We start from the raw sequence: 22,205 nt of genomic DNA, 5'->3' as shown, positions 1-22,205 counted from the left end.
AACCCAACCTTCTCCACTCCATGCAATGGACCCGTCATTTCATTATTCTCTCCGGGAAGAAGGCACCATCTACTGACCACCTCAGTCATCTCCCCAAATCCAGTCTGGTGCCTCTGGTTCAATCTTTTAAAGTCTATCCTTGGAGTAGGTACTGGTAATTATCCATTTGCTGCTCTATCCTTTCTTCCCTTCTAACTGATGCTGTCCCTGGGCTCCAGAAATCCAACCACTCCTTCCCTCAGTCCCCGGATGTCCATGTGACCCATTTCTACCAATAGACTTTAGGGTAAAATCTGCTAAAAAGTTGCTGGGAAAGAATATTAAAGAAGGCAGTTAGTCAAGCCATCCCATTTACCTACAACCTTTGGACATTATCATGTCAAAGATAATGCTTGGCAATCTGGCAGCAGAGATATGTCAGCCAGGAGAAAGAGAAACAGCTGGCACTCAAGCATCTTCTCATAACTTACTTTCTCAGCCTTGGCCAAATTACCTTTGGATGCTTGCTGGATGGCAGGGATGGACAATTCTTAAAGAGCTTTGTGGCCCATCTCTATATCAACTAATGGAGCTATATCTAAACATAGCACAAATTTAAATGAATAGACAGGGGCATGTGTGCTAAAAAATTTTCACCATGGACAATGAAGTTGAATTTCATGTATTTTTAAAATATCCCTCCAGTTTTTATTGTCTACTTGTCTCCACCCAAACATACATATTTTAAAACGTAAATAAAAAAATATCTCCTAGCTTTGTGCAGTGGCAGTATCGTAGCCAATGAGGTTTATCTGAGGCGGGATTATTGCTAATTGAAAACTTTTCCCAATATCCCGCCATGACGACTTGAAATATAGTCAGCATTGGCAATTTTTGACAGTCTCTACGGAGACTGAAAAGAAAACAAATATCTCCGATTTTGGGTCATGTGAAGAGTCTCCAATTCAAATTTGGATAGAAAACACCTTTGTGGGGGCAAAGTGGTGGCGCAAATGGTAGGGCGTTCACATTGCACGCGCCAACCCGATATCCCATATGGTCCTCCAAGCCAGGGGCAATTTCTAAGCGCATAGCCAGGAGTAACCCCTGAGCGTCACTGGGTATGGCCCAAAAACAAAAAAAAATAAATAAATAAAAATAAATAAAAATAAAATAAAATAAAATAAAATCAGAAAATATCTTTAGGGGTTTGTTAATGTCTCATAGGATGATATTCTGTCTAGCCATAGGTCGCTTGATTCACTTGCAGCCAAGTTCGCTCATTGATTCAACTGCCCTTTCTTGGCTCTACTTTGCATTTTGATTTTGAAACATGAAAAGCCCTTAATGGTGAGAGATCACTGATTGATTTTTGGAAACAAATTTAAACGAAACTAGGGAGAATTAAATCCTATGGCCCACAAGTCAATTGCTCAAATAAGTGTTACATTCCTAGGCTACATGTCTGGTCACCAAAGATCAACATAAATCTAACTCAAGACTGAAAACACTCTGAATATTTTAGTGAAGTTCCTGAGAAAAGCCCACACAAATATGGTGGAAAGGGCTAGGCCAGAATCGAGGGGTTTTGTCTCATCTGCAGTTACTCAAGGACCTGCTGTCTTGCAAACACACTCAGAATCATGAAAAATATTATAATAGGCACCTACTACCCTAAATGGTTACTAAAATAATAACTGATGTTACTATTTTACCATATTTGCTCCTAATACTCTTTTACAAAATAAATAGCTGAAAGCTACCACTCCAGACTAGCCCGAGCTCCCTCCCAAATGTATACAGACTTCTAGGTACCTCAGGAACTTCCTTACAAGTTTCTCGTCAAAGTACATAAACTTTGAAAGAAAAGTTTAGTTAGAGAAATAACTACATTTTGAACTGTCCTAATAATGAGAATTATGAGGGAAATGGAAAGCCTGTCTAGAGTACAGGTGGGGGTCGGGTGGGGAGGAGGGAGATTTGGGACATTGGTGATGGGTGGTGTTCTTTACATGACTGAACCCCAAACACAATCATGTATGTAATCAAGGTGTTTAAATAAAATATAAAAAAGGAAAGAAAAGAAATCCATCTCAACCAAGACATAAGTTTAATCAGAAGAATGAGCAGACACTGGCTAAGAACATAGCTCCTGGCAAAGCTGGAGGAGGGGGCTTCAGCGATTACACCCCAAAAGTGATCACTGCCCCTTTATTCACCAGAAGTCCCATTCCCAGGATGACACACTGATTTAATTTCCACTGCTTTGGGGCAAGACTTTGTAACATTTATTGCACAACAAACCAAAGTCCTTACATGGTGTTCCATGAAGATATGACACTACGTTGTCTTGTGTTTCCTGCAGAAATCAATCTTACTGATTTCTAAGCATAACACCAATCTCAAAACATCTTGCTTTCTGTAGCCCAACAAGGCCCATATAAGGGAATACTTTTGAACATGTCTTTATAGGCCCGGGGACGCAGTTCAGGAACTTGGCCTGGCTGCAACCTCGGGTTTGACCCTCAGCACCTCAAAAGAAAACTCTCTTGTACTCTTGTAAATCCCAGAGATTATACACTAAGGTCATTTGAGAACTCCGTTTTTCCAAACACACTATAGACTCCTTGGCACATGGCACTTATCTCACTGAACACTCTGCAAAGACTAAGATACCAGAGGGGCCAGTCTGGGGTCGGAAGAATGAGGCCCCTTCCCAGCTGCCCTGTGACTTGCTGTGACCTTGAGCAAGCCCCTTCCCCTCAAATGTCCAAAAGACAGTGGCAGAATGACTGTGGCACAGCTGCCTCTGGCAGTGTGAAGTACTGATCCAGTTTTTTAGCAATCCCTCACTTCCACTAACTCTCCAAGATCAGTCCTACAGTTACTGCTGGAACTTTCTGCAATTTGATAGTCCAGAGCAGGGTGGACTAAGTTCAAATGACAACCTAGATTTTATAATTTACTAAAGTCAGAGTATACTGAAATAATAAAAAAAAAAACCTGTGTCTCATAGGCCTATTTTTCTTTACGATTCAAATATCTAGACATCTCCTCCTCCTGAAGTACTCATGTAGTAAGCAGGAAAACAGGAATTACAAGACTACTGTCACTTTAAGAATCCACTTGTCCAAGTGCAAATACAATTACTATATATCTATATGGGGATTCATGTCCATAAAGTATACAGGTGAAAGCTATTCCGCAGCACAGAAAAAGCCCCCTGTCAAGTGACAGGCGATGATGACTAAGAACTGATTTGATGGAAAATTATTTTCCACATTCAAAGCCTGAAATAGTGCTAGAAGTGGAGAGAATCAACAAAAGAATATGTTCAATTGAATCCACAGGACATATTCTAGAAGAGGCCCTTAACAAGCTGGGTAAAGGATACATTTGCTCACTAGGTGAAATTAGTAAAAGACCCTTTAACCAAGATTTCCATGACAAAGCTCTGCTAATTTTCTCAGGAAGAATCTGCTTCAGTGGTGAGTCACTGCCCTTTTACTGGCATTATTCTAATGATATGAGATACAAGAAAAGGTCACAATTTAGATCAATGCCATCGTTAGATGACAGAGTGGGTGAGTCACCAAATGAAATTAATGCCGAATCGTGGTCACAATTTTTTTCAGTATATACTCTCCCCTTGATACACTTTACACATAACACATCCAGTACTTTAGGGGGTTTGGTTGCTAGGTTTCAGCCTCATTGAAAGTTCTTTTAATACAGCCAAGAAATAAGGAAAATTTTCAAGATGATCATTAAATTTACCAGGAGGCAATCAAAGGATCTGTATCTTCACAGGCATCACTCTAGTTCTAGCCTGCCAGAATCTTTTTTAAATCAGAGAAACACAGTGTTTTAAGCACTTTAGAAATTATTTTAACCATTTCCTTATAGAAAAAATACCAGCCATTCTTTTTAATTTTATTTTTAATAACTTTAATTGAGTCACTGTGAGATTCACAAAGTTGTCTATGATTGATTGAGTTTCAGCCATACAATGTCCAATACCCCTCCCTTTACCAACACACATTTCCCACAACCACTGTCCCCAGTTTCCTTCCTGTCCCCCCTCCCACTGCCCTCTCACCTGTCTGCCTCTGTGGCAGACATATTCTTCTCTCTCTCATTCTCTCTCTCATACACACACACACACGCACACACACACACACTTCCTTTTTCTTTTTATACACTAGTTTCCAAATTTGTTACCAGAAAGGCATCATGCACATCACTTTATCTCCGTTCAGCACTCAGATGGAGAGTATTATCCTGAGAAAATGAGCCAGAGGGAAAGGGATAAACATAGAATTACCATGCTTATTTGTGGGATATAAGAAAAGATAGTATGGTATTAATACCCACAAGCAATAGCAACAAGGACCAGGAGGACTGGTCCATGGTAGAAAGATTGCAAAAAATATAGCGGGAGTGCAGTTAGGGCAGAGAAGGAACCATGAAGACAATGCGAGTTGGAAATGATTACTCTGGATATCAGATATTCTTGATTCATACACATAATGTCTAGGCTTTAGGCTTCACAAAATGTTTATTACTAGCCATGGAAAGTAGAAACCAAATGAAGAACATGTCCTTAAATATATTTGGATAGCTTATTATGTTTCAAAAATAGTTATTACAAAGATGTGCTTAATACGTCACTAAAAAGATATTCAAATAAAAACATGAAAACCACAAAACTATACATTACTCAGGAAGTACAAATGAAAAGAGTAGTGAGATTCCATTACACATCCAGCAGAGTGGCCCAAATCCAGAAAACTGGCAACAGCTAGAGATGGTGAGGGGAGTAAACTAAGACTCACTCATGGGCCCAGAGAGATAGCATGGAGGTAAAGAGTTTGCCTTTCATGCAGAAGGTCATTGGTTCGAATCCTGGCATCCCATATGGTCCCCCGAGCCTGCCAGGAGCGATTTCTGAGGATGGAGCCAGGAGTAACCTCTGAGCGCTGCCGAGTGTGACCCAAAAACAAAACAAAACAAAAAAAGACTCAAGACTGGTGAAAATTTCTTATAAAATAGACTATTCCCATAGAAGAAATAGGGTCTTCCCACAGACAAAACAGATTCCCTCCAGTAATCATGTTCCTTGATTTTCACTCAGTGAATGAAGATGCCATTCGCAAAGAAAATCTGCATGTGGATGTGGATGTTTTTGTTTTTGTTTTATGGGTCACACCCAGCAGCGCTCAAGGGTTCCTCCTGGCCCTACGCTCAGAAATCACTCCTGGCAGGCTCAGGGGACCATATGGGATGCCGGGATTCGAACCACCGTTCTTCTGCACGCAAGGCAAACACCCTACCTCCATGCTATCTCTCTGGCCCCTTGTGGATATTTTTTTAACAGTTTTATTAAAACTGTCAAAGATTGAAAACAATTGAGTACTTTTATGGGTGAATGGATAATAAACTACGGTACAATCAGACCACAGAGCATTGTTCATTATAATAAAGATAGAACCAAGCCGAGAAAAGTCAGAGAATCAACTTCACATACATATTGTTAGGTGAAAGAAGTCAATCTGACTGAAAAAGGATGATGGCTGATTCTAACTCTAGGACATTCTGCAAAACGCAAACCTAAAAAAAGAGCAAAAAAGATCAATAGTTACTAAAGACTGAGAAGAGGAAAGGAGTGCATAATGAAAGGAGCAGATTTTTTTTAAACATAGATAAAATTTTATTTTTAAATGACAAAAAAAGCAATAAGCTATTTGATACAAAATAATAAGTTAATAAGAATCACTGTGATAGTATCTATAATTTCATAATCCCTTTCCAAGTTATCATCTATTGCCTTTTTCTATTTAAACTAGCAAATAGTAGTATTTATTCTGATACAAAAACCTTGAGATGGAAGAGGTTATTTTACTGCAAAAAATTTGTTTTGATATATAACAGAAAAAAACCCTGGCTATTTATCAATATAACCTGATTTGCTGTTGTTTTATTAAAATCTCATTGATTTTTAATATGATGTATACACATAGTAAAACATACAAGATAACCAAAGAGCATAATAAATGCCAATTCTTCCTCTGATCCCAAATCTTAACTTCCAAAAAATTCACTGCTTTGTTTCTTTTATAAATCTACTATAGATAGATAATATGTGAACATATTATTATTATTATTATTATTATGCACATTTATTTACAGGTATTAATGAGATAGTTTGGATATACATATTGTTGCAGCATTTTGTTTTTTTTTTTGGGGGGGGGGGCTACATCTAGCAAGACTCAGGGGTTACTCCTGGCTCTGCACTCAGAAATCCTTCCTGGTTCAGGGGACCATATGAGAGGCCGGAGATCAAACCCGAGTCCGTGTGGGTCAGCCACGTGCAATACAAACACCCTCCCACTTTGCTACTACTCTGGCTCCTTCTTTTGGAAACCACTTTACAATGAAGTATAGAATGGCTTCATTCAGTTAAAATATCCACTGTAAAGTCAGAGAAATTCCGCAAATTCTGGAGCATATGCTTGTGTATATTGCTGGCATTGTATGGTATTCCAATACCACTAATATTGCCTCTTTCATGAATATCAATTATACATCACATGTCCCTACTGATCACCTCTGGTTGGAGCTTTGAAGATCCTTAATAACTCATCAGGTGGCCCAGGCAATCCTTGGTCTGTAGAACTTGAGCAACACCTCATCCTCAGGCCCTGTATTAACCACTGCTTGGGTAACCTAGAATTTACTGCAAGAACCCCTGAATATCCTAAATACCACTTGTGAAGGTCTCCCAAATTAATTGCATTTAATTAAGTTTAATTAATTTAATTTAAATATATCATTTAAAGGACCATTAAAAGCAATAGAAAAAGGCAAACTTCTTTAGTAAAAAAATACAACAACAAAATATTTGAAAAGATGTTCAAACATTATTATGAGATAACTGCCAGTGGAAAACAGTGATTGATATTACTATATTTCACCTTTATTCTATTAAAGATCAAGAGATCTTATCTGAAAATACATGACGAAAGAGAACAATAAATTAATAACTTGCTATAAGTACTCTCTGGAGTTAAAAATATTAGAATTTTTAAATGTGCATGATTTGGGGGCCGGAGCAATGGCACAAGCAGTGGGGCACTTGCCTTGCACGTGGCTAATCTAGACCGACTGCAGTCCAATCCCCCAGTGTCCCATATGGTCCCCCAAGCCAGGAGAACATGACCAGGAGTAACCCTTGAGCATCACCAGGTGTGGCCCAAAAAACAAAAAAAATGTGCATGATTTTAAATTTAATTAAACTTAATTAAGGAGCAGATAATGTTGAGGGCACTAAAGAACTTTGTATAATGGTAGATGCATAATATTATATATTTAGCAAAATCCATAGAAATGAAATCAAACATCAACTATGGAATTTGGTGATTATAACAGGCCAATATAGTTACTAAACTTGGCAAATGTTCCAGACTTGTTTGAGATGCTCAAGGTGGAGAAAGAAAGGTAAACTCAAACCTTTCCACTCAATTGTATAATCCATTTCAATTTTCTCTGAAAATAATCTATTTTTCCATGAGCTGTGGTTGTTCTGTAGGATCTTTTGCAACTGACAGATTTCACAATAAAAGTTGTACCTGGCTGACCTAGATTTGATCCCAAATACCCTATATGATCCCAAAGATATGCCAGGAATAATCCCTCCTGCAGAGGCAGGAGTAAACCCTGAGCAATGTCAGGTGTGGCCCAAAGTATGCCCAATTCCACAAAAAAAAAAAAAAAAAAGATTTAGATTGACAATGTGGAAGCCACACAGCCAGGTATATGTGCACTCCTGGTTGTGACAACATCCATATCAACAACAATGAAAGAAGAGGAGCAAAGAACAAAAGCAGTAAAATCAAGTGAAGGACATATCTCTCATTCTTTCATTCTTGTTGTCTGTATCCATACTCATATCCCCATATCTTTTCCCATATCCATAATCATACCCATAGCCATATATATAGCCAGAACCCATAACTATATGCATACCTGTAACCCTATTCATATTGATGCCCATATCACACTTCCCACTCATACCCACAGCAATCTTGCCATACAGTCCCATATCCTACATGGACTAATTCATTGCACCAATCTCTAAGTCAGTCTCACAGCAGCAAATCCATCTCTCAGGAGTGGGCATGGGTAGCCCACCCCAAACCAGGAAAATTCCAGTGACTGGCTTGGGGGCTGAGCACTGGTCCAGGCAGAAACACAATGCTTGGCATTGCCTGGCCAAGGTAATTTTTCCAAGATGGGCATATACCATGAACTCATCCTGAGTACAGCCCAAAGATGCCTTAATGGTGAAAGGCTTCAGCCTGGAAAGCTGATGGCATATGCTGCTACGATGAGACCCCAGAAGTACCCACACATGGGAGGAGGTGCAGAGAAAATAGTGGAAACAGGGTGAAGGAGCCCCAACCAAATGGTGTGGTGGATTGTTCCAGGCTGGTCAGCTGCAACCATGCCATTGGTTCCTGAATGAAACAAGTGCCAAGGTCTGAGCTAAGGGGAGTCAGCATGCCTACCCTCCCAGGGTTGTTTCGGCAGGAGGTGGGTAAGAAAATATTCACAGGAGGCCAGAGAAAAAGCACAGCAAGGTGGTCATTTGCCTTGCATGTGGCCAACATAGGTTTGATCCTTGGCATCCCATATAGTCCCCTGAGCCTGCTAGAAGTGATTCCTGAGCAGAGCCAAGAGTAACCCATGAGATCTGCCCCATGTATGACCAAAAACAAAAACAAAAAATAAGAGAAAAAGAAACCCAAATGGTAGGTGGTGTGCCAGTTAGTGGGCCAGAAAGATTCCACTAGGGAGGCATCAAAGCCAAGGCTGGGGGAGGGGTGCGAGAAAGACCAAGTTTTGGGGAGAAGAGGACAGAATCAGACATGGTATGACTGAAACTCAACTATCCACAGCTTTTTAACACTCTTTCTTAGGGGTATTGAATACAAAAATAAGAAACACATAGGTCCCTAAGGAGGGAACAGTAATGCCAAGGCTGAGACAGGACATCTGGGAAGGGAGAGAAGCCTTGGGAGCCATTTGGGTGGCACAGACTGAGTGAGGGAAGGTCAAAGGCAAGAGGTTTTGTTCACAAGCCACTCCACAGCTTGGCTCTGACACCTCCAGGAACTTGCAGCATTATGTTTCATTCCTCTTTTTGATTTGGAATTCCTAGCCAGCGGTGTTCAGGGTCTATTCTGCTTATGCGAGGGGTACAAGGGGTCATTCCTGGTGATAGGACTCACTCAAAGAACCATGCAGTGCCTGGGATCAAATCCAGGGTCCTTTGCTTGCAAAGCACATACTCGGCCTTTCCAGCCACTTACCTGGCATTGTTTGTTTTGCTTTTAATATTTTTATTTTTATACATATTTTTATTTAAGTATCATGATTATAAGCATGTTTTTAGTTGGGTTTTAGTTATAAAAAAAAAGAACACGCCCCTTCATATTGCAACATTCCTACCACCAATGCCCTCCATCTCCCTCCTCCCCACCCCTTGCCTGTATTCAAGACAGGCATTCTATTTCTCTCACTCCCTGGTATGTTTTTTGTTTTTTTGTTTCTTTTGTTTTTGGGTCACACTCGGCAGCGCTCAGGGGTTACTCCTGGCTCTACACTCAGAAATCGCTCCTGGCAGGCTCGGGGGACCACATGGAATCCCGGGATTTGAACCACTGTCCTTCTGCATGCAAGGCAAATGCCCTACCTCCATGCTCTCCAGCCCCACTCCCTGGTATTTTTGGAAGAAATTTCTGAGTTGCTTCTAGCTGTTTTGGCCAGAGGAGCAGGGAGAGCAGAAGAGCAAGAAAGAATGATGAGATAACATGCAAGAAGTGACAGCAGAGATGGCAAGAGGGGACACCAGGCAAGGCCCCTTCTAGTCTTATGTCCTCTGAGTCACCAGGTGCTCCAGGGAGACTCACCCCCAAACCTTTGTATTCTACAAATATTATCCAAAATGCATCTTGAATTTAGAGTCAAACAGCAGTGTGAATCTGAAATGTGGCACTAACAGAGTAGGTGACAGTACTGGGGACAGACCACACCCAGAGTAGACACTCTTGAGAACCATTGCTCCCAGTACTGCCAGCTCCCACTGCACTCACCATTTGGCTGCATTTCCATCCTCTCAAGCAGTGTGCATTTTAGGTCAGGGGAGATGGAGAGAAGCAAGCAGGAACAGTTTTACCTAAACACATTGAAGCTAGTCGTTGGCAAAATGCTGACTATCACACTTTCATTTAAAGGTAATGCTGTAACAGTCCAGGAAAGCCCAAGAGGTGTTTAGGGCTCACCCCCAATAAAGACTCCTGACTGCATGTTGAAACTTTATGATGGACCTTCAACAATGGAAGCCACCAAGATTCCTACTTTGTGTACTTAGATACCTGCTTTATGCCAATCTTTTCCCTCTCCAAGTCAGATTTAAGCAAGTCATGGGGGCCATGAGTCTCATAAGCTAAGTGAGGCCCTGAGTTCCATGCATGATAATACTTGCATACGTCACACTGGGATCTCAGTCACTCACCTGGCAGAGAACCCTGGCACTTCGAGCAGTTTCTGGCACAACTAAAGGAGTGCAAACCCCACAGCCCAAGGCACAAACACCACAATTCATCATGCGTACCACCCCACTCAAGGTCAGCAGAGGGGGCCAAAGAGAAAGACTGGCCCACTGTAGTGCTCTCTGCATAATGTTGCCTCGAAACCAACTCAGGCTATGGCTTTCCTGACTGAAAAAGGGGAAATTTTCCTCCAAATATGTTTACCATAGCTGAACCAAACTTTCAGGGAATTGTTTTTGGGGTGTTTCTTTTTTGTGTAGCTCGTTTCCAAGAACTTGGAACTGTGTTAACTGAGGACTTACTATGTGCCTGCAAGACCCACTATCCACCAATGTGACTTTGATCAACAAAATATACACACACATTTCTCCATGTGGCAGGGATCCCAGAATTGTCAGATGGGAACATGGCCCACTCTAGGCACTATTTCCAGGCCCCAACTTCAGAGGTCTGGGCAGTAGATCCTCCAGATTAGATCAGTGAATTGTGCCAGACCATTAGCAAAGCTCCCCGCACATCTTCCAGTCTATCCCTTATGACTGTTACCATAGGATAGGCTGGCTCCATTGGGATATAAGGTGCCACATCTTTGTAGACAACATGGTTTGATCACCACTAGCCAGAGCCAAAAGGCTGGGAAATGGTCGCTGAGACGCATCCTTCTCTGGCACCACATGGTCCTGAGTGTCAAAAGTACAGTCACATAGGCTTCCTCCACCCCACATTGCCAGGGCAACCTGGTCCAAGGACACAGGGTGCTGGCATGCAGTGGGGTTGACAATGCCCTACAGGTTAGTTGTGGATCTCACCTGTAATGAACTGGTGTGAACACTTCTCAGTCTCACTCCTTCCATGGTATTTGAGCCCATTCAGTCCTTTGTTCCTCAGTGCCAGACCAACTCAGATCCTCCTGTGGGACCTCCTCCACCAATGAGTGTATCTCTGTAACTGCTGAAAACCATAGTTCCACTTATGCCCTAAAGCAGAGAAGCATCTGTGCTCCAACAGTTGAAAGTCAGAGTTGAAAGCTAGTTCACAGATGAGTTCTTGCTTCTCTCTTGGTGGACCAAGGCTTGATCCCTGATGTTACACTGTCTGGTGAGCACCTCTGGGTGTAGTCCCCCAACACAAACAAAAAAAAAAACTTCAGGACACAGCAAAGAGGCATTATGAACAAACTTTAATGATTAACAGATGGTCACTTTATACAAATGACAGGAGAATATAATGAATACAAAATCAATCCAGATAATGGGGACAAAAGCATCACTTACAAAAGTAAACCTCATCCAGGCGGCTAAAGAACTCAAGCATCCCATTTTGCTCCTTACACACAGCTGTAAATGTCGCCTGTCTAAAGTCTAGTCTGGGCACTACAACACTACAGCGTATTTAATGACGCTAGTGATTTCAAGACCCTAAAACTTGCAGCATCGATGCCAAGAGACATCTCGTAACAGGTTCACTATGCAAAACTCAAGCGAGACTATCATGAACTTTCTTTGCAAACTGTAAGGTGCTGTGCAGATGTTGTTAGCTATCGCTTACAGTCCAGTGAGATCTCACTGAACTTCCCAAAAAAAAAAAAAAAGACGACTAGTCTGTGTAACTGACAAACATGATTTCTAGGACATCTTACAAGGAACACAGATATTACTTTCAAGTACACATGACAACAAAACAGGCCAGGAAAGTGGGGTTAGAAGTGAAAGTTCAGAAATTCTTAATTATTCTAATGAGCAGAGAAAAGATTGTGTTAGTGACATCTTTATGTGTTGCTTTTCCAGGATCCCTGAGAATTATTTTTCTCAGGGGTCCTTTTTCCCTAATAAGAGAAAGATCTTGCCATGTTATTAAGGTGATACTTTGGCCCAGTTTTTGTCAAAATTCAAATGTAAGAGACGAGTCTGAATTCAATGCCTAAGGTAGGGCCTGTGCAAGACATGGGGTACCGGACCACAGAGAAACTTGATGCTGCTGAATAAGAGAAGGAACAGATCTGTACAATGGTTAGAGCATTTCCACCATGGGTCTAACAAGACTCGGCAGCCCATGTGAAACAATACATGCGAACTTATCTGGAGAAACACATATGTTGGCCAAACACTTCACATGGTTGCATGTATGTGAACTACGCTTCCATTCTGAGCTGTTTTCACTGTATTCCTTGAGAACTTTCATACCCATCAACTTCCTGTTTTGGAAAAGGCTGAGATTTTCACAAAAACTCTTAATTATTAAAATGCATTTGGTTACCACAGAAAGTATGTTACATTTCCATGACATTGGTCTTTATTTTTTCAAATGTAAATTGAATTCTGCTGCTACATGAAAAATGGTATCAACTTGAAGAGCTCATGACATCGAATATGTTCTTATCATCTGTCAGTGAAATAGAGAAAATGGTTATAATCTGGAGGCACAATGAGAACCAGTTTAATGTGTTACATGAAATAGACTCAAGTCAGTTGCAGGTATTGATGTTTCAAGTTATACTTTTTGACATTATTCTTATACCCAGATTTCAAACAACAGTGAACACATCCAAATCTGTGAATTTTTCTCAGGCTTCAAATCTAACTTCCCTTTCTATACACCCCAAAGTATGTACACTGTGCAAGAGGAAATAAAACACCATGAAAATAAACCTGTTTATCAAATACCACAGGTTGTTTCAACAGGAGCACGAACTAATAAATTAACAGTTAAAACCCTAAGAACAAATGAACCGGCTTAAAAGCAGATAAATATACTAATAATCTTAAAAAGTAACCTAACATCCAATTCCAGCTTACAAACACTGGGGATGTTTTACCAACTCTTTTGGTATGTATCCCTGATTTAAAGACTTGCAAAAAGAAACACCCTTGTCATATCTACATAGCAACAGTCTGAAATCAAACAAGATAACTCAACAATGGGCATTAATATTTTATACAGAGCCGTATTTCCAAATTACAAGAAAAATCTTGACAATCCAGAAGAAGAAAGTAGATGAATAATTCTAGGCAGCACAAGGCATCTAAGATGAAATTATCTAAGATATTGACCACACCATCCCAGAATCAAATAGGGACAGTCTACAACTATATGTATATGTGTGTGTATACTCTATGTATTGGTTTTGGAAGCCACACCAGGTAATGTTCAAGGATTACTCCTGGCTCTGCACTTATAAGGGCAATCACTCTTGGCCATGCTGTGAAACCAGATGGGATGCTGAGGATGGAAGTCGGGTTGGCCACATGCAAGGCAAGTGCACCACCCACTATACTTATCCACTCTGGCCCTACACTTTCATATTAAATGTAGAAAACTTCATACTAAAATTATAGTCTGTTTAAGAAAACATTTTGAATTTAGAGTACCTACTCAAAGAAATATGACCTGTGGATTATTTTTATGTCAAAAAAGAAAAAAATAATCCTACAATGAGTATACTTTTTTGTTAACAATATACACAAATCCATTCTTGGTGTTTGTCTAACAGTAGCTCTCTTCCTTGAGTTCAGGTCCATGACATCATAAATGGGGATGAACAAATCAATCAAGAATGGCGAACACAGAAGGAGCCACTGTATGGAAATTCTTAAAATTTAAGAACTATTGAAACACGACACATACTAATGTTCTTGCTTAGAAAATTAAAAATGGGGCCCGGAGAGATAGCACAGCGGCGTTTGCCTGGCAAGCAGCTGATCCAGGACCAAAGGTGGTTGGTTCGAATCCCGGTGTCCCATATGGTCACCCATGCCTGCCAGGAGCTATTTCTGAACAGACAGCCAGGAGTAACCCCTGAGCAATGCCGGGTGTGGCCCAAAAACCAAAAAACCAAAAAAAAAAAAAAAAAGAAAATTATAAATGCAGATCCAGTTAGCAAAATATGACATGAAAGCAGATCCCCAGAGAGTATTAGACCACGCCTAAGGAATGCACACAGGATGCCAGCTACAATCCTGGCAAAACAGTGCAGGGGAAGAGCTGGAATAATAGCATAGTGGGTAGGGCCTTGCACACGGCCAACCTGGGTTCGACCCCTGGCATCCCATATGGTTCCCCAAGCCTGCCATGATTTATTTCTGAGCATAGAGCCAGGAGTAATTTCTGAGCGCCACTGAGTGTGCCCAAAAGAAAACAACAACAAAAAAACCACAGTAATACAGGAGAGTTCAATTTTTCTTCCTGCCCTTTCACAGGAGCGTTTGGGAAGCACATACAAGTAGTGCAGCGGGACTGGAAGGAATTAAGGACTGAATGCTGCTGTCAAATCAGTCTTTGGAATGAGAGATTCAGTATAACAATACAAGGCCATCCTACAGGGAACTTTTTATTTTGTTTTGGGGCCACATTTGGTGATGCTCAGGGGTTAATCCTGGCTCTGCACTCAGGAATTACTCCTGGCAATGCTGGAGGGATCTTATGGGGTGCCAGAGATTGGAGGCAGGTCAGCCAAGTGCAAGGCAAACACCCTTTCTGCTGTACTATGGCTCCAGCCTCACCTACAAGGAGCCCTTAGAGAACTCTGAGGACCCAGCAGCTTAAATTCATGGTTTCAGTACTTGGATTCTCCAGAAACCCACTCCTTTGACATCAAGGGAAATGACAAAGCCTGGCTTCCCCATGAAATAATGGAATGAGAGAGGCCAATTAACTAGGGATTACACTTGATACAAAATTTATCAGTGGCATTCAGGTTTAAATCCAGGAACAATTTTCCATAGGAATTCAGAACTCCCCAATCCAAATGGCCACTTATTTACCCAAGAGTTAGGGAGTGTTTTCCGGTTCCAGTTCAGACTGGATTTACTACAGTCAGAAGGGCACTATTCAAAACCAGCTGAAAGTCCAAATTCCATGAAAAAAATTGTAAGATACTAAAATTTCTTCTGAGCCTACTGTTAACTCATTTAATGCTGTGTGCAACATCTTGAAATTTCCAAACTCGCATCTTCCTATAAGAGGTTCATACAGTTAAAATAGACTATACAAAAACATTTATTGTATTAGAAGGATCAACATTTATACTCGTCCAAAGGGACTCTGTATGATCGATTTTAACATTGTTCTTCCATCTTTATTGAAATCACGACTACCCCCAGAAGCTATTATGGTTATTAAAATAAAAAGCCAGTTTAACACGTGCCCAGGTGACAGTCATATTAATCCTGTTTGCCTTCACGCCACTGCCGTGAGCCTTCATTCCAGGCCACGTAGACGAAGAGGGCCAGCACCACATGGACAGCGATCACCGCGACAATGGCAGCATAGAAGTAGCTGTCCCTGTTGGACATCCCAAAGGCTCCTGAGGAAAAGAGAGGGACCATTTTAGTCCAAAGTGTGTCCCACCAAAACCCAAGAGTACCTCAATCTTCAGCCATTGCTGACCAAATCTAGGCACCAAAACTAGCAATATTAAAGTGAAAAGTCCTACTTGGGTGATTGAGCCAATGTTCACTAACAGACCCGGTTACCATTGAAACAAAGGAAACAACTCTGCCTGGAACCAGAGTCATCACTTTCATCTAAGGATTTGAGCACAAGAAAAAAGGAAGAGGTAATTTTCTCTTTCTCCAGCATCTGCCACCCAAGGTACAGATGCCCAAATTCTTCCCCATGTCGTGGATTAGCCTGCTTCTGCTCTTTAAGAGGAGCACTTGGCGGATCTCAACAGGACCCAGCAGCTATTTCACAGAAAGACACCCAACTACCAAGTCATGCTGAAATAACTAACAGATGCAGAAGTGGATTTCCAGAAGACTCATTACAAGCAATATGCTTTTTTTTGAAAAGCAAAACAAAGAGAAACAATTCTGAATACCCAGCTTACAGCATGATCTAAGAGGTCCTAACAGCATGGGGGGGTCTCAGATTACCTTCAAATACGTAAGACTTGGTCGTGAAATATAAGCCAATGGGAAGAGTGATCATCAACGCTGTGAAGAACAGTAGCGTCTTCAGGGTAGAAGCCAAGGAACTTTCATTTCTGGAATAAATTCAACAAAGAGAAAAATCAGAAGCCTATGCGACTCTTCCCAACCGTAGGGTCCATCAACTGGGTCCCCCACAGAAAGGACGCTGCAAAGTGGCCCTACCTTGGAAGCAGTGGGCACAGGAAGAAAAGCCAACTTAGGGGCTCAAAATGGGGACAAGTGTGGACATCCACCCAGTCTGTCCTTTGCATATAGGGCAGGACCAAGAGTACACAGGCAAAAGTGGCTCTTTGTCTCTGAAGGGCAGGGAAAAGGGACAGACTTTATAGTGTGGTGACAAAGGCAAAAGACAAAGAAAATCCAAGAGCCAAGAGTTCCTGACAAAGTACCCTGCTCGCGGCCAACAGAACACAGTGCAGGGAGGTAGGGCAAGCCAGAGAAAAATCAGTCTAGAGCTATCTAAATGCTCCAGCCAGTCACTCCAATTTCATTGTCATCAAAAAGCTATGGCTCCATTTAGGTGCCCTTTACGAAACATGGTGGCACTCTAAACTGACCGCTGGAGCCATGGGGATGGCTCAGGGTGCAGTAAACACAAAGACCCAAGTGTAGCCCTAAAAATTGCATGACTACCTTCAGGTCTGCACCCAGGGATCACTGGATCAGCTCAAGTTGAATTGAACTACTCTGCTGGGCATGACCCCAAGAGATATTTTCAGAATGTCAAAAGTTGAAGACGTCTGATATCAAAACACAGCCTGTGCAATCAATGAGTTCTTTTTATCTGTGTGTCTGTCTGTCTTGGGATTCTATATGCTATGGTCAGGAATTACTCTTTGCTGAGTTTGGGGGACCATAAGGGATGCCAGAGATCAAAACCTATGTACTCCCTCTTCTGCAATGCACTAGCTCTATTCTCAAGACTGCAGTCCCACATGTAAATGTACATACTTAAAATTATTTTGCAAATGATATTCAGTATGTGGAAATACTAAAACGAATTTTGATTGATTATTCAGAAAATGTTCACAGGACAAAATGAAAATGGCAATCCATGCCCAGGGTTGTGCCCATGTGTCCATGTTTGTGGGCACAACTCAATGGGAACAGCTGATGCCATTAATTGGGCCTTTCTCACAGGTCCTGTGGATCGGGTTACTCCAGGGACCATAGCAGGAGCCTGAAGGGTCCACTGGGAAAGAAAATAAAGTCAGAAGGGCTGAGAACCCATTTATGCTTCATTACAGCTTGGGCACTAGCCCTCAAGCATTGCAATTTTAAGATCTGATTCGTGACTACACATCTCTACCATGCCCCAATGTTTGCTAGTCCAGTTACACGGGAGAAAATGCAGGCATAAGGAGGAAAATGCCAAGATAACATAACTAGTTTGCCATTTTAAGGTTGTTTCATTGCATTTTCACCAGATATAGGTGTGCACTTGCCCCAAGTGCACTGCTGTAAAGTGGGGCAGCCTGGGACCCCTGCACCTCTCACATCCTAGCGCTCAGGCTCTCATAATTTCCCAAGTTCCTTTATTGCTAATTATGTACCCATCCCTACACTATTTTAACCCACAGCCAACAGTCAAACTTCACTGTATGTCAATGCTCAGATAGAGGCCCCAATGTGGTTTTTGGTGGCACTGAGGGGTCACTCTGGGTAAGACTCAAGTCCAACAGATGGTTCAGTCTTAAGGCCCAGCAGGGACCCCTCGATCAGTGCTCAGGGATGCTGCAATGTCCAGTTTCACATACTCTAGGCCTGAGCCCCTTTGAATTAGTTGACAGGCATGGGGTTCTGTTTCCCTCTTTGGGAAGGAGACAGAGAAAACCCAATCTTAACGGTCCTCCCCAGTGTAGAAAGCATTTCTTCCAGGTACATTTCCTAATTCCATAGTGTAATCATTCATCCATCGTGAGTGAGGTCCAATCAATCAGCTCACGTTGAACTCTGTTCCAGCCACAAGCAAGGCAAGTGCTTTAACCCCTCCCCATGCTTTATCCAGCCCTCCAAACACTGTTTGTTGACTATATGATTGATCTGTCACTAAAGTGCAGTCTCTAAACCATACCAGCAACTTTTTACAAGGAAATCTAAATTGCTCATATGCTCTACATACAGGGGTCCTCAAACTTTTTAAACAGGGGGCCAGTTCACTGTCCCTCAGACCATTGGAGGGTCTGACTATAGTATAAACAAAACTTATGAACGAATTCTTATGCACACTGCATATATCTTATTTTGCAATGAAGAAACAAAACAGATACAAATACAATATGTGGCCCGCGCGCCATAGTTTGAGGACCACTGCTACAAGGTCAAATGCACAATAACAGATTAATCACCGAAGGCCAAAAACAAATGTGCAGAAATGCCCCAAAACTTTGACAACTTGTGAGAATCTTTTAACCTATCCCAAAGTGCTACACAACTCCCACATCATACACCTAAGCTCACTGAAACTGGCCAAGTAGGGCACCTTTGGAGGGATTTATTGTATAAACTTCAAGATTATGCATATTTTCAGTAGTTGCACAAAAATTTATGAATATACTAAGTCACTTTTGTGCTATTTGCATCATCCCTTCTCCAAAGTAAAACAAAACAAGAAACTTGTTCCTTGATGTTTTTATAGTGAGCTAAAGTAGGTATGAGGTTTGAAAAAGTCCCATTCTCTAACCAGATAAACAAAGCTTGAGACTACAAAAGGAAGTTTAACTGTATATTTCTATTTTTAAGGTCATGCCCCTTGAATTTTATCTGAAAAATTATCTTGAACATTATCTCGTATTATCTATGAGAAGTTGAGCATCTTTTCTGCATAAATTTCTAGCTTCTGAAATACAGTCAACCATAACCCCCCTCTGTGGCTTACTTCCAAATTTCTACTTCTCTTTACCTTAAGCTCTAAAATAAGGCTTTCATTCCACACTGTGACTTCATAAACGTGGGTCTCAGAATACAGCTCAGTGTTATTGTATGCACTTTAGAAAGCTCGTAAACTTCTAATGTTTATAGGACACTTTCTCCTTGGCTTCTAGGGCAGCTGGCCAGTCCACTCACAAACCAGTGATTAATTCTAAAACAAAGCACCTGCTGTCGGCCAGCTGCTTTCTTTCCAGTCTCTGATTTGGTATAGACTGCGGACATTCCTTATATTTGTTAGAAATAAATAATGGAAAAGTCCAAATTCACAGCTGGCCTCACACAAAATAAATTAAGTTGGGATAAACTTGACTGTGCGCCCACCTTAACAACGGTTGATTACTTCACCTAACTTTACAGCAAACAGCGGAGGGCCTAGGTGCTAGGCCCTAGCACATCATCTTGGAGCTACGATCAAAGCTTCCACTGCAAGATCTCACCACCAAATCCTTAGCAAATACTAGGATGAGGAACTTTGGGCAGTCAAACTAGAGGCTGACAGTAACAGAAACACGTTGGCATCGCCAACGGTCAAAAATAACGAGACAAAGAAAAGACACTATGTGAAATGCCTAGACTATGGGACTCAACAATCCTGGACGTTTGAGTCCATGGGTTGTGAAACTACAGCTTCAAGGCTTACTAGACGCTTGGCCTGGCCATGTGATCTTGCATAAGTTCTTTACTCTGAGTCAACGCCACTTTCTTGACAATCAGGAAGTGAAGCACTTTCGGGGTCCTGCTAAAAAGAAAAAATTAAGAAACAAGCGCCCACATGGAACCTGGCACACTGAGGTCAGCACTGCTGGAAGAGAACAGTCTGGTCTCAACTTCCTGCCTAGACTAAGGCAGCAGGAATTTGGTTCTCCGCGACCAGTCTCTCCTGCGCCGCTTCCACCCGACAGGCTCCCCGAAGGCCCCCGCACCTTTTTGGACTTGTCCAACAAATGTGCATTAAACGCCCCGCGACGGAGGCCCTGAAGTTTCCCCGAGCTGGAGAAACGGATTTGGGGAGATCAAGGGTTCCCCGAACCGGGGGGAGCACAGCCAGCAAGATCGCAAGGGGCGCCAATTCCTGGGACCCCGATCTAAAGGCAGGGGTACGGGGCTGCACACTGTGGACCCCACCGCAAACTATGCTCCTTTCGCGCACCCCGAAGCCCTGCCCGAAAGCCATCACCGGCCGGGTTCGGCCCTTCCTTCTCGGCGGTCCGTTCCGCGGGTCGGCGCGGCCCACTTTGTTCTCGGGGCCCCCAGGCCAGCCCGCGGCGCCGCTCGGCCCTACCTGACGTCGGGCGGCTGCACCGCGTTCAGGGCCGCTTTGTCCTGGCGTTCCATGACGGGGCCGCGCCCTCGGCAAGTGCTCAGCAGCGGGTGGGTCGGGGTTACCCTGCACGGTCAGTACCCACCAGCAGCCAGTCGCGCCGGAAGTGCCGGAGAGCCACAAGGCGCAGGCGCGGCGCAGGGCGATGACGCGTCGCGGGGGGCAGGCGCAGGCGCAGTCGCTGGCGCAGGCCTCCATGTGACTTACCCGCTGCCGGGCGGCGGTGGCGGGCGGTTGTTCCGCGCCGGTTTGCAGGCAAGCAGCGAGCCGGGCGAGTGGCCCAGCCATTCCACGTTGAGCCGGGCCTTGCCTCGCAGTGCCGACTTCGTGGTCGACGGGCGCCGCAGCGGCTCCGCCTCCCGCGAGTTCCAGCCGCGCTCCAGCGTGTCGCGGCTGCCCACCGGGCTTTAGTGCTAAGCAACCCAGCAGTTTTCTCTAACACAAAAAGCAACAAGCACTTTAGCCCCCAGCCTTTGAGCCCTCGAGCGCCTCCTTAATTAGTGCCTGCAAAGACCAGCTTTTGCACTTACCTGATTTCAGAAAGCCAGAGCAGGTACTAGTTGAAAGAAACCCTGCGAGTGAGTGGCTCCTTGGCGCCTGAAGCCTGTGAGCTTCAACTTGGGCTCAAACTTGGGAACAAAGTTTTACAGCTGTTCTGCTAACTGCCAATGAGAAGACAGGGACTCAAATAGCACAGATGGGCCTCCCAGGCCAGTGCAACCCGAGAGATAAATTTGAAAAGGGAGTGTAAAACGAGGGTGAGCCTTGACAAAATTAGCTGGCCGCTGGCTACGAGTCCCAGGAAAGCCCTTACATGGACAGTTGCTTGGTTTGGTCCACTGACCTTCCATCTATTTTCTGCACCGCATGAATACAAAAGCTACATCTGAAATCAAGATTTACCCAGGGGTCCCCAGCGGTGTTAAGAGTCGGGCAGCAGGAAGCCCGGGTTTGAATTCAAATGCATCGACCGACCCTCAGAGCCTCCTAAGCGGGTCAGAGCCACCCAAGCCAGAACTAGAGCAGATTTAGAGGAAATCTAGCTCTGGAGTTGGTAAAACTGGCAAATCTGGGGGATAATACATTCTGCAAACCATCCTATACAGCTTGAGTTTTACCACTTCCCCTTAAGGGTCGAACATCAGATGATCCAACCAAGCCTCACTCTCAGCTGTTTAAAGTACTGGGGTCCAAGCAATAGTACAGCGGGTAGGGCATTTGCTTTTCCCGCTGCTGACCCAGGTTTGATCCTTGGCATCCTTTCTGGTTCTTCAAGCCTGCTGGACACAGAGCCAGGAATCCCTGATCGCTAGTGACCAAAATCAACAACAACAAAGTACCTCTCCAATCTTTCTTTAAAAGATAATTTATTAAAAATAGAAAACGATGGGCTGGAGTGTTAGCATAGCAGTAGGGCATTTGCCTTGC

General features: G+C 42.9%; 1 protein-coding gene and 1 non-coding gene across 2 annotated transcripts; one reads left to right on the top strand and one right to left on the bottom strand.

Moving 5' to 3' along the window:
- The first annotated feature begins 751 nt into the window (after positions 1-751).
- LOC126000072 (U4 spliceosomal RNA) lies at positions 752-892 on the top strand. Its single transcript, XR_007492447.1, has one exon. It is a non-coding gene; the product is annotated as a U4 spliceosomal RNA (small nuclear RNA).
- Positions 893-15,290: 14,398 nt separating this feature from the next.
- Positions 15,291-20,866, bottom strand: VMA21 (vacuolar ATPase assembly factor VMA21). The gene is made up of 3 exons (XM_049767546.1): positions 20,739-20,866; positions 16,469-16,578; positions 15,291-15,897 (listed from the first exon to the last, which is right to left on the bottom strand). Exons 1-3 carry the CDS (start codon positions 20,789-20,791, stop codon positions 15,755-15,757), a joined length of 306 nt encoding a protein of 101 aa, XP_049623503.1. The 5' UTR covers positions 20,792-20,866; the 3' UTR covers positions 15,291-15,754.
- Between the last annotated feature and the right edge of the window lie 1,339 nt (positions 20,867-22,205).

The sequence above is a fragment of the Suncus etruscus genome, chromosome X, assembly GCF_024139225.1.
Source record: "Suncus etruscus isolate mSunEtr1 chromosome X, mSunEtr1.pri.cur, whole genome shotgun sequence".
NCBI classification, from domain to species: domain Eukaryota; kingdom Metazoa; phylum Chordata; class Mammalia; order Eulipotyphla; family Soricidae; genus Suncus; species Suncus etruscus.
Note: the sequence above shows the minus strand (reverse complement) of the source record. Positions and strands in the feature narration are given on the sequence as shown.